Source organism: Sinohyriopsis cumingii, chromosome 4 (assembly GCF_028554795.1).
Source record: "Sinohyriopsis cumingii isolate HCF-2022 chromosome 4, ASM2855479v2, whole genome shotgun sequence".
NCBI lineage: Eukaryota > Metazoa > Mollusca > Bivalvia > Unionida > Unionidae > Sinohyriopsis > Sinohyriopsis cumingii.
Window position 1 is genome coordinate 38,652,968 of NC_142964.1, and position 14,173 is coordinate 38,667,140.

Genomic DNA, 14,173 nt, shown 5'->3' on the forward strand with positions numbered 1-14,173 from the left:
ATATATATATATATATATATATATATATATATATATATATATATATATATATATATATATATATATATATATATATATATATATATATATATGTATATATATATGTATATATATATATAACTCCTGGTACATGATTTTTTACCTCATTTTTTCATTTTTTTTTCATAGCTGTAAATTGTACAGATTACCTTTAGTTAGAGATTGCCTACGTGACATGGTCTATTAAGAGCACAAAACTACATAGGATCTTTAAATAGATGCTTACGTATATGTTGACAATTACTAATAATAATTGTAATAATAAAACTTAATGACGACGTTTGGTTCCTTTCTCATTGGATGATGGGGTTTGAACGTTTCTAGAAGAATTCAATAACTATTCATTGGTTGGGATAGTTCGAGATACAATGAATAGCAAGATCCGTCACGAGAATTATGTTGAGTAATATAGTTGTAATAGAAGTCGTATATATGGAGATAACTGAGTCTTATGTTACGTGTTTAGGCTCTATTAAACAGTAACAAAAAAAAGAGTGAAAACGACAAGCTTTGAAACTTTAGCAACTAATTTATTTCTCTGTAAAAACACTGTAAAAAATAAAAAAAATTAAGAACTCACGGTGTTAAGAATCAAATTCAAAAATAATCCAAGAATAATCCACGAATTAAATTTTAAAAATCCTAGTAATGAAAGGTTCTAATGAATTCAAGTTCAAGTCCCTACGAAAGTGTTGATGTTTACAGTCCTTTGTGAACCACAGAAAATAATATTCCGGTGTTTGAATTCCGTATAAAATTTAAATAAATGTCTTTGTCCAAGAATTCTGTACAAGCCCTCAAATATTTCCAGGGGAAAAAAAATCATCTTTTAGAATCCAAATAGTTTGAATAAAAATTAAAATATAACTCCAAACTGTCACAAACAGACACTTTCCATTGTAAACTCAAAGCCCAAACTGAGAAATATCTCTAAACATCACTAAAAAAATCTAACTACTGCGCAATTTCGGAAAACCCAGAATTGCGAAATCGGCTGTTTGCAATCTAAAGTCACAAACCTTGTATGACCTTGATAAAAACCAATCATTTTACTCTAAGAATAAAATAAAAGTTAAAAAATGTTTACTTGTCACTGTGATTTCTTAATCAAGGTCGGAAACTAAGTCAAACTAGAAATAGTGTTTCTATTATTGGGTATTTATGAAAAGATTCAGGTCAAACTGAATTTTCTAGAAATTATCAAATTCCTATTAAACAAAATTACATTACATAGACACATAATGAAATTAAAGATAAAATAAAATAAAATTTGCAGACAGACAATTAAATTAAGTCAAATATACGTAACACAGAGCAATCAGATTCGTTTCTATTTTGGAGTCTTTTCTTATTTCATGAGTTCCTTTTGTATGTCTGCTGATGTGTTTTATGTTGTATCAATATATTGTTCCAGAGGAAACATTTGTTTTACTGTTTAGTGGACATAGAAAGTGCTCATTATTTTGACTAAAATATTATTCTGGAACTATTGTGAATAATTCAAAAAAGTTCTGGACAACGCGATCTTGCTTAAGTCACGATTCTTGGCGGTGCAGCACATTTACAGTTTTTAAACTGATACGGAATTTTCAGTAATTTGGACTTTCATAGAACTTAATCAGGAATTTTTGGATTCACTACATAATATTGTAACTTCCTCTCTCAGTTTCATTTATAACTTTGACAATTAAATTATTTGCTAGGTTTTACCAAACTTGTTGGTTTTGCTTCTTTATGTTACTTAGTTTGTGGCCACAGAGTCGTAATAATAGCACTCATACGTTAGGAACACTACTGGATACCAAAATTGAACACCCATTGGGAATCCGGCATAAATGAACTAGTCTAACCTTTAGTAATGCAATCTTATCAAAACTAGCGCCCGACATCTGTTTATCAGAGTAAGTATTTGCGATAACATTTATCATAGTAAATATTCAGTAACTCTTTCCATTTTTTAAAAGTATTATTATTATTATTATTATTATTATTATTATTATTATACATTAACAAGCTACACTATGTTCTTTGACATATTTCCCTAATAACTCCATGCATAATATTATCAGAATATAATTTATTTCTAGCAACATTTTGCGATGGCACTGAACTTTCTGTACCCATGGTGTCCGTCTTTGGTCCCAGCTTGGGATTAGGTTAAAACAATTGTGGTTCTTTGCAAGTCAGGCACGGTAATCCTTTTGATTTTTGTTATACATCTTTCCTGGGCTGATATCAGCATAAAATAGATATGTAGTTTACCCGTTTTAAGACAGTGTCTAAGTTGTTGTTTTTTAAAATTTCTTTCTTTTATTTTTATCTTTTGTTGTTTGCAAATTTGTCCATCATTAAAATACGTAGAAGTCAAGAACTTATTCTGGGTTTTGTGTATAGTGTTTGCTTTGTGAATTTAAATCGTTTCTTCCCCTGAAGAAACAATACAATGCTTTGGTCAGCCAGTAAATTCGGGGTTGCTCTATCCTGACAATGTCGGTTCCCTCCCAGACAATTTAAAATAAATCTACAATTCTACAGCAAATCAGCGTTAACCCCACGCAAATGTCGTTTATCCATAACAGCAACACAAAATGAAAGTTGCTTGATAATATGAAACGAAATTATACAGGGAAAATAGTATCATACAGGATGGAAAATATTATTTTTAAAATTCATCCTCTACTGACATTAGAACCCAGAACCGCACGGTACGGAACTCATCGCTTTGCCTGCACGTACCTATCATCATATTCTCTTTATCAGCGTGGCGAACACAATGGCATGGCGTCCAGTAATTAAACCTCATCTAGCAAAAGAGACGCTTCAGATTCATAGGACAGACATTAAGGCATTAATAGATTAATTAATCATGTAAACCCTTTCCCCAGTAAAAATCAAGACAATAATTTCATTATATCTTTTCTCAAGTGACGATTGTAATACAAAAATAGTTCCAAAAATGTTGGCTATCCTGATCCCAAGAAGCACCGATGAACTAATTTTCAAATGATTAATAAAGAAACTAATACTCAATAGAACTAATGCCATGAATTCATATGTCCCAGACCCACACCCATAATTTAAGGTCTATATAATATCTGTTATCATTTCCCGGACCTGAATTGATAATTTAGTCAATAATAGTACCATTGTTACCTGAAAGAAAGAATCATATCAATGTATCCACGCCTGTACCCTTAAAGGTGCTATGTTGTCAGTAATCAGTTTTATTATAACATATTGATTTTAAACATCAACCCTTTCTGAAAAGTGATTGTCAGCATCAGCAGCCCATGGAGGGGTATAGTCTTCACAATTTCCATGATCTAAGAGAAAACTTCATTTGAGGAATATATCGCCTGGAATCGTGCACAGAATTCATTCGCTAGACCGTTCACTCTTTTCATTGGAAAATGGAAGAAGCGTGTTTATGTAAATACACTCTTGAGACAATAAATAATTGTAAACATTCAAGCAATCGACATTGTCATCATTAGTTTTGTTTTTAAACCTTTGACTATTTCACTCTATATTTATCCTAGTAGCTTATTCAACTTTAATAATTAGTACAATATATATACAATACTTGGTTTACAATAGAAGTAAAAAGCATTACACTTTGATACTAGTCGCGATTAGGCAACTTTGTTTAAATGGCTACGCATTTAACCTCAGCTAGAAAGACCCCACAATTATCATCAGTTGGATAACCTTAGCTATGAAGGTCCCGCCATCACTTTCAACGACGGATTTACAGAGCTATTGCAATCTTATCAACTTGTGATATCACAGGTTGGTCGCATATTCAAAACCACGTAGTGTAACATCTTCGGATATATTCATACGTGTTGAAACGAGTGAACGTAACCCTCGAATTAAATTTCTTTTAAGGAAGACGCAAAGAAAAATTGAATGTTAAGCAACAAAATAAAGTCGTTTTATCATCATGATTTTCAAATGTAAAGGTTGACGATGTTTAGAAATATTTCGTGCACTACCAATACGTGAACAATATAGAACACTGATTAGCTTTAATTTGGTTGCGGTGTCGAGCAAAATAAGAAACACAAATGGAAAGTAATCTGTATCTGTTGTGTGAATTTTAAGACATGAATTATTCTTAACTTCTCTGCATTATCACCCTTACGACTGCAAAGATGGGAAAGCAGGTAATTATATCAAAGAGACGTGCGCGTTGAAAAAGTGTTTTGCAGGCCATGATATCAAATAGGTGTGTGCTTTGCAGTTCAAGATTTCCAAGAAAAATCTGCTTCGCAGCTCATGAAAGCATAAAAGTCTGACAGTCAAAGGAGCGTCCATTTAGCTCTGTTTTGGCCAAGAACGATAATAAATTTATTAAGAAAGAAATTTTTTTTCACCCAAAAACTTTGGATCTAATGAAGCACTGTTTTGCGCAAATTCAAGTATGTTTCTAGAGATTTTCAGTTATTTCAGAAAAAATACTCAATACCTTGGATATAAAATGATTTATTCTGTTAATAAATATCATCTTCCTAGCAGTATATGTTATCTTCCTTTAAGACCAATTTATTTATCTGAATAAACAATCAGCCTGTTCGGTGTTAAGCCGAGTTTATTAAAATACAAAATGTCGGGGGAAAATAACGGCTTTTAAAGCTCACATAAGATAGAGTATTTACATGACGTTGTTTAAATTGAAAACTTACTGTCATCAGTAAAATATTCATAAAGTAGTGTCACCCATAATAACTTTTACTTTGAAATAATATCAGCCAATAACGTTAGCTTCAGTATAGGTCGCAACGTTGATGTTTGTCCCAATTAAAATAACATCAACCCAAAAACCTCCTCGCAGCTCCTGAAAATTTCAACACACTCCAGATTTTCAGCTCCCTAAACAACATATGTACATACCTTATGGCGGAGATGGTTTTTTAAATAGGTTAGGTGGCGAACATTTTGTCAGATGTATTATTTAAATGAAGAGGAAAGTAGGTAATGAAATGAGCGATATCCTACACAATCACTAAGAAATATCTGGTAAGCACATAAAAAACAGCTAGAAGGAAGCGAGTAGCCCGCTCATTCACATTTTAGGCAAACGTTGATCTCGAACACGGCTTCCACAGATTGTTTTTGTAGTAGAATCATCCCCACGTGCATCAAAAATGAAATCATGAATTTTTATACGACTATACATCACCAGTGATATAAAGTTTAGACGTATCTTTGGTAATAGCTTTTTCCCCATTGCTAATCATGAGAAACTGTTTTTGGTGCTACCTTAGGTCCTTATCAGATGCAGTTTACTGAAACTGAACCGAATAGTGTGTCAATGCATTTATAGGAGCGCCTGTAAGTGCAACATGCATGAATAGACATGCATATGTTAGGATGTTATTAAGGGTATATACAACTTATTAATTTCCAGTAGATCGTAATATTAATATATGTCCAAATTACTATAACTTTTTTGTAAGATCAGCAAATTACGCTTGCAACTTATGAATGACCTGTACAAAAAGAAACTTTTAGAGTAAAGACAAAGACATGCCGCGTGCATCGTTTTCGACAAATTCCTTTGCAGGTGCCCGCTATAAAAATTCAGTTCGATGAGTTCTGCCAGTTTACATCTTGTAGTAAATGTACGGCGACAGCAATAAAATTAAAATAGTTTAAGTCTAATAATGTACCCATACGAATGCTTGTTATGAAAATTTTTTCGACAGTTATTTTAAGCTAATTGTATTCCTTCTTTCTTTTACATGCGGTATTTATTAAACCACCACAAACGGACTGGTTTCGTAGCTCTTGAAATAATAAGCTGTACATTACCATTAGTGCAAGATATGCAGAGTGTTTGAAAATAGCAGCAGGTTCTTTGGTTAAAATATTTTGTGAAAGCCAAATGTGATTTTATATAAAATACAAATGCCGTAGATAACTTACAATTCGTGCTATATTTTTTTTTATATCAATTTGTGAGGAATGTCAAATGCCAATTGCAATTTCTCATCATTGTAAATGACAGGAGGACGTGTTGAAAAGCACATCTAGTTCTATGTTCATCGATTGCGACTAAATTCAAAACATATGTTCGCGAAAATAAATTGTTCGCTTAACAAAGTTATTCGCTATAAATGTCATATGAGTATATGGGTTGTGAGAAAATCGTGTAAATAAGTGTAATTTTAAAATAGGAAAAAGGCTGTCAGCTATCGAACACCCATATATTTATAACTTTTCGTTTTTTGTTGTGTCTAATTTGATATGGTATTTAAACTACAATGTGCCCGTTTTATTGCAGTCAGCATTTTGTTTCATTAATAACTTAATAACAATATATGCATAGCCAAATAGAGAGGTTAATTATAGGTGGCAGTTACCTTTCAGTGTAGCGGTCCTTGTTGCGGAATTAAAATGGAGGTCATGTATTGGGGTTAAGGCAGATTATATTGTTACGACTCTATGGTCTTGTAGTAAGTAACAGAAAAGAGCAAAACCAACAGGTTTTGTAAACTTCAACAAATAATTTATTTTCCTAGAACATAAAGTGAAAATTTGAAAAGAACTTACAGTATTGTGAATTGAATCCCATATCCAAACAGTTCTATCACCAGTCTTATTTAATAAACTGCTAATTAAGTTCCAGTGGTGTTTTAAAGAAAACATCATCTCTGAATATGTTGATGTGCCTGTAGTGGCCTGTGACGTGGAGATGTGCCAACAGTCTTTTGATGGATCACATTAATATAATCCTAAATCTCCTTATCTAAATTCACTATAATTCCAAGTTAATGTTCCAGTCCATGAATTATTATAGATGAGCACATTGTATTTCCAGTTAATACTAATTTGAATAATTCCACCCAATTTAAATACTGAAAACAACAATAAGGCTGATTCTGCCTCAGATGTTAAATGAAAGAATGATTAATAGTTAGCTAGGTCACAATTACCATTTCTGAAAATAATCTGTCACTTAATGGCATTTTCCATTCTAGAACATTCTTAGTTGTCAAAAAGATAAAATCTGCTGCTAAAATTATAATAAGGAATGTGGTAAACATGAGGTAGACCAGGTTATTCCGCGGGGGAATTCCAATGTCCTAGACTAATATTAAAGTAAAAATGTTTACATTAATAATAATCTGAATACTTAATCGACAATCATGAAAAATACTGATGCGTATTCTGTTGTCTACTAAACGAAGGTTACTGCTCAGGTACAACATAAACTTTATTTTGCACCAGGTCAAGTCCTAAATAAAATTATACTTAACATAGAATTATAGAGAAAAACCTAACAAACAATACAAATTAAATAGTAATAACAATATGTGTAAATTTCCGTTGTGGCGGGACAATCTCTCTCTCTCTCTCTCTCTCTCTATCTCTCTCACACACACATACACACACACCATTTGATGGCGCTGTTAATTTATGTAGGGGGAGTGAGAATCTCGGAGCAGGAAAATACAAAAGAACAATTAATACATTTTAACACACACACACACACACACACACACATACACACACACACGCATTCACACATACACTTTGGCTTTCTTCATCACGAAGAAAAGCCTAAAATCTGAAGATCATCCCTCAAGGACCATTCTTACTCAGTCCTAATTAGATGTATCGCATCATTCACAGGAGCTAGACTATTGGGGTCTGACGGAACTGGACATCGAGCCTTGTTGCTGGGGACACTACTGCAAGTTTAAAGACCACCGCGAGACGCTGGCGGCACTAGACGACAACTTCACAAGTCCGTTAGACATAGAGGCCTGGGGAGACAAACCAACCAACTTGCAGAAATTCAAACACAGGATGTGGCAGTTCTTTGAAGAACCGTCCACGTCACGTGGGGCTAAAGTAAGTACGATGTCTACTCAGCAAACCGTAGGTCCGGATCAGCATCGTTCAAGTACACCCTTGATTAACACCATGATATCTATCTCACGCGCTAGATCTTTTAAAGTCATGCGGAAGTGTATTTGAATGAAGCTGATCAATATATTTGCCATGAGAGAATCCGATTGACGCAAGCTCTCTTCACTAGATACGAACATCTTTAGCACATGCCTTGACTTGAGAATGAGAAAAACAAGACAATAAACTTGCATACGCTGCGTGAGCAAAAAGCACTTAAGTTTAATGATCATCATAAATTTGGTTTCTATGCATATACGCACACGTTATTCTTGAATGATGTTGATTGGGTTCCTTTAATTTATAGATTTCATTTTTTAAGATCATTCATTACCCTCAGATAATTTTATATCCTACACTAATATTCGTCATCCTCATTCGGTTTATTTATTAAGAGACAGACCTTTCGATTATAGCTTTAAAGACAAATTCTAGACGAAAGGTTCTAGCAGGCGTTTTATAAATAAATAAATGGGGTTAAACATCACCCTATTAAGATGAAGCAGTTATCCGAAGACAGAAATACTTAACATACGCGCGCGTGTGTGTGTATGTGTGTGTGTGAGAGAGAGTGAGAAAGAGAGAGAGCTGCTAACAGGTAATTTTTTTATTTTTTATTTTAATAGGTATTTGCAGTAATGTCTATGTTCTTCGTGGTGCTCTCCATCGGCATATTCTGCTTGGAGACGTATCATTGGTTTCGTGTACCTATCCCCGGTGCAGTCAGACAAAACTCCACTTATTTCAAGGGTGCGTATGTAACACCAGCTGGTGACTACTGTATTGAGACAGACACTAGAAGCAACAGCTATAGCATGGACGACACGGAACCTCATCCTGCTATGGAGTACCTGGATTACATTTGCGCAGCTTATTTTACCACAGAGTTTGTTCTGCGCATTGTCTTTGCACCTAGTAAATTGGCGTTCATGAAAAGTGCACTTAATGTCATTGACCTTTTATGTTTGGTCCCCCATCTCATAAGTATTATATTGGTGACTACTGACCCCAATGGTGAAATCAAAGAGACTAGTCAGTTATTTAAATCCATGCTGGCACTGAGAACTGTACGGATACTTAGAATTTTTAAGCTCATGAAACACTACAGTGCATTTAAAATCCTTGTGTATACTATAAAGGTGAGTACGAAAGAGTTGCTGCTTTTGGTTGTGTTTTTATTCACTGGAGTTCTTATCTTCGCAAGTATCATATTTTATGCCGAAAACGAAACATTTGACAATATTCCCATCGGATTTTGGTGGGCGTTGGTAACCATGACAACGGTTGGTTACGGTGATAAGGTTCCAAAGACTGAAGGCGGTTACATAATTGGGTGTTTCTGTGTGCTTTGCGGAGTTCTAACCGTTGCCTTTACGGTGCCTATCGTGGTAAATAACTTCACGTTGTATTACTCCCACGCTCAATCCAGAATAAAACTACCCGTCCATAAGAGGAAAGAACTTAAGAGGAAAATATTCCTCAAAAGTAAAAAGTCACTGGAATTTCTTCAGAAACTTAAATGGAAACGAGAAAGGCGTAAAAAGGAGTTCTCAGATTTAAATGCCATCCAAACGCCCCGGTCTCCTCCATCGGAAAAATTGGATAAGGATGAGGTCAGTGCAAATGGGCAAGCAACTTCGGAGCATTGGGCCTCCATATTTGAGACAGACGAAAATGCTCTTACATACAATACGAAACCAGAGAGTTCCAGTGGGTTATTTTTCGAAAGATCTTCAGGTTCAAAAACGCCTCAAAGGATACATACAGTATCCGAAACCGTCACAGAAACCATTACTTTGCCGGGGACGCCTTCCGATTTGTCCCTATCAGGCGATGATCTGGTAAGCTGAGCGATGAACAAATCTTTTTTATATGCTTGTGTAAAAAATATTAAGCTAAACACTAAACACAAATTTGAAGGCAAGTAATAATTGTTTTAAGAGGTAAAAGTATGGGCGACCACGAAATCATTTGAAAATGAAAGTAAAAGAAGAAAATAATCAAATGGTACTATTGACAGCTACAATAGCTTCACCCCAGTGGCTGTCCATTCAATAGCCTTCAATATATTGAAGGAGTTGTAAATACTGAGAGTAGATACAATTACGTAACAAAATATTCAGTCTATGACCACGAAGTACAACGACATGAAAAATCGATTCCTCTTCTTTGGCATTGGTAGCATGCTCATCTTTCTATCCCTTTCGGACTTTTAGTTACAAAAGGTACATTAACGCCGACCTTATCACAATGACCTTATGGCTTGAACGAAGAAGGTCACATAAGATATTTAAAAAAAAAACTTTTCTCAAGTTGTTTAGTATTACATAGTTTGCTTTTCTTTCATCATTTAAAGTAATGTTTCATGTAAATGTAAACACTACGATGGAACTCAACCAATAGCATTGTTAATTGTTGAATGACCGGAGTGCACTATGGTATTTCTAGAAAGGTTCTCTTTTCCAAAAAGATTTGCTCACTTGCAAAACTGCGGAAATTGAGAAGCCGAAGACACATCTAATAAAGATACCTGATGAAGAAATAACTTCTGGGTTAGCTCGTGTCGATAATTTATTTTATATATTTGTCACTTACTTGTTGAACTTAATATAAATGTTTTCGTCTCAGCATAAAGTTGAAACTGAACAGTTGCTTCATGACTTTGCTGAATCTGATAAGAAACGTCGTGAGGAACGCAAGCGTCAGTTGAGTATGATTAACCAAAAGAGGGAGGTGAAACGCCTTCAGTTAGCGGAAACTGGCTGGACCGGAAAAACTCCCAGACAAACACCAGCACCGGCTGCCTCGAAGAAAACGCACTAAGGCTAATTTTTTGGTAAGTCACTTATGAAGTATTTTTATAAAAAAAAAAAAAAACAGGCACTGAATAAAACATTTATGCGTAATAGCATGGGGAAAATATTTCACTGTACGTTCTTTAACCTGACATTCAATGCCTCGAATTAAATGTAAGTTCTTGAAATTATAGATGCACGATACGTACATACATACTTACACATTTGTATTCCCGATAGATTGAAAACTTCAATATTTGAGGATTCAATAAAATAATTTTGTACAATAGTACAACATAAAATCATAAAAGGCATACATTACTTAATTGCTGATTCAGTTAAAGTTGGAAGGCATACATTACTTAATTGCTGATTCAGTTAAAGCTGGAAGGCATACATTACTTAATTGCTGATTCAGTTAAAGTTGGAAGGCATACATTACTTAATTGCTGATTCAGTTAAAGTTGGAAGGCATACATTACTTAATTGCTGATTCAGTTAAAGTTGGAAGCTTTGTGTTGAAATTGGTCTTCTTATCTTTTTTATTTTTCTTCTTCTGTGAATAACCTTTCTTAGTTGCATTCTATGTGATTGGATGTATATGTGACTTTCATTACAGTGTATTAGTTAAACTTTATTGAGTAAAAACAATGTTTCCACATGGATCTGTTAATTTCGATGTAATTTAATCCATTGGGATCAACCGTGGCCTTTCCTGTCCAGCCAGGAAAACATCTCATGTAAAAGGCGGATTGATTTTCCTATAATTTGTTGAAACAGTAAAATAAAAGCCAAGGCATATTATACTATACTATACTAATTTACATCTGGTAGATTATTTTAGAACATACGTCTATATTCAGTTGGAACTGCTCCGGTGGCCTAGTGGTTAGAGCTTCCCCCTCGGATGCGGGAGGTCGTGGGTTTGGCGCTCAGCATTAAGAGGCTAGTGTTAGGACTGGTCGGCCTGGTGTCAGGATAATGTGACTGAGTGGGACAGCATGCTACATGTCTGCGGCATGATGTCTCAGTCCTATACATCACTATAAACTGCCACACTGCAGACATCGTAGCGATATGACTGAAAAATAGTTAAAGCTACGTTAAAAATTCAAGTCACACACACACACACACACTATATTCAGTTGGACAGAACTCGTGCTTCTACGTGGGAAAGGTAAACACATCGACATCAGCCATGTACATTCAGGGCATTATACTTAGCTGGCTTTTGCACTCGGGCGCAAAATCTCGCATATCGCTCGCTCGCTCGATCGATCGAGTGATGTCATAGGATCTTGCATTCTTTTTCTTTCCATTTCCCTTTTTTAAGATATCCACTACTACGTAGAAATGACGACTTCTTGTTAATTATTGTTATTTGATGAAATGACGTCAATACAGCAGTAGATGTGCTCTTGTAAATAACGATTATGTTTTCAAGAAATCGAGACAGACCAGGATTGGACTGAAATCTATAACTGGCATTAAACTTATTTCTAGACGCCCAGAGGAAGTGGGAGACGAATGTCTTCTAGAACGGTGCCACCAACCCACCCCCATCCCCCCGGCAAAGTTTAGACCGGTAATTTATTCCGATGAGTGGTCAGAGAAAGTTCTAGTTTTTATCTAGGTATCCTCGACTATCTCGCTATCTTCGACTATCTAGGTATCGGCTATCTAGGTATCCTCGACTGGTATACTCGACTGTCTACGTAACCGCGACTATCTAGGTATCATCGACTATCTAGGTATACTCGACTGTCCAGGTAACCTCGACTATCTAGATATCAGCGACTATCTAAGTATCGACTATCTAGGTATCCTCGACTATCTAGGTATTCTCGACTATCTAGGTACCCTCGACTATCTAGGTATCCTCGACTATCTAGGTATCGACTATCTAGATATCCTCGACTATCCAGGTACCTTCGACTATCTAGGTATCCTCGACTATCTAGGTATCCTCGACTATCCAGGTACCCTCGACTATCTAGGTATCCTCGACTATCTAGGTATCGACTATCTAGATATCCTCGACTATCCAGGTACCTTCGACTATCTAGGTATCCTCGACTATCTAGGTATATTCGACTATCTAGGTATCGACTATCTAGGTATCCTCGACTATCCAAGTACCCTCGACTATCTAGGTATCCTCGACTATCTAGGTATCCTTGACTATCTAAATTAATGTTAATGATCAAACGTCACACAGAATCAGTGAACGAATAGAAGCAGCCATGCCTCTTACGGTGTGTTTTGGAAATCTCGTGAAAGATGCTCGTAGTTCAGTGGAGGCTGTCTGAGACTTTAAAACCAAAATGTTTGCTTATTCTCAAGACTGTACGAATAGACCGTAAGAAAGAGTCAATGAAGACGTACCAAAGCTGATATTGTACAAAGATGGAAATGTGAATGCATACATACACGAGAGAGGGGGGGGGGGGGGGCGGGGAGAGGGGGGTTCTGATCTAGTGAAGAACATACACGAGGAACGTTTTTTTAGATAAGCGAAAACATGAATATTTATAATAGGTGATTATATTTTGTAATGCAGGTTGTTTATATTATTGCAAACATTTTCTTTTATCTTTAATTGCAGATTTCTAGCCGTTACTTCAGGCATTTCGATGATGTTTAGAACGGATTTCACAGATCAGCTAGTGCATATATATGATGTATGCATTTCGGTTTTCCACCAGTTCTTGTGACAGTTCTTCTTAACTGAGGAGAAAGCTTCTTCGCAAATATGTGTTACCTATATCACACAAGTGATTTTTAAAAAGCCCAAAATGTGGAGGGGTGCAACTGCCCACCCACTCCCATCTTCTGCAGACTCCCATTCATGGATTATTCTCAGAAAAAAAAATATTTCATTGTATCTTGTATGTATCATTATCTATATATAAGATTAAAAAAAACACGTTAAATTTAAATTTTAATTTCTTCCAGAACAGATCACTAAGTAATAAATGTGTATGTTTTATCCGCGCTTTACAGCGAATAACAATGATCATTTTTTTCCCTCGCCAAATTCATACGGATTACCAAGTTTTCCTTATTTACTTTCTGGAAGCTCTTTCGGTATGCTCTAAAAATAGTATTACGTACACATAACGAATCTGGCGTTTTGATAATGAAACTAGTTTTCAATAAATTGTAAATATACAAAAAATCATCTGATTTTTCTTGATTTTTGTATAGTGTCTACTACTTTAATAGGCAGGCCAGGTTTTAGCTTGGATCCTGATTGGCTTATACCGATAATCGGAAGGTGAGAGCACGTTCTGTCGAATATTTGCATAGCTATCCATCGAGTGTATTATAGAAAGCTTTGCAATGTTGTATGCGCCATAGTTATGTCATCGTGGGTTTGTTGACATCGTGATACGTGTGCGTGACCAACAGCGTGCTGGAGA

General features: G+C 35.2%; 1 protein-coding gene across 1 annotated transcript in view; it reads left to right on the forward strand.

Annotated features, from left to right (window-relative positions):
• LOC149800954 (potassium voltage-gated channel protein Shaw-like) overlaps positions 1-13,930 on the forward strand; it is a 47,128-nt gene extending 33,198 nt beyond the window's left edge. Inside the window, exons 2-5 of the mRNA XM_089954240.1 lie at positions 7,678-7,899; positions 8,583-9,797; positions 10,585-10,792; positions 13,357-13,930. Of these exons, the coding sequence (XP_089810366.1) occupies positions 7,678-7,899; positions 8,583-9,797; positions 10,585-10,779 (1,632 nt within the window). The 3' untranslated portion in view covers positions 10,780-10,792; positions 13,357-13,930. The remainder of the gene's footprint in view (positions 1-7,677; positions 7,900-8,582; positions 9,798-10,584; positions 10,793-13,356) is intronic.
• The last annotated feature ends 243 nt before the right edge of the window (positions 13,931-14,173 follow it).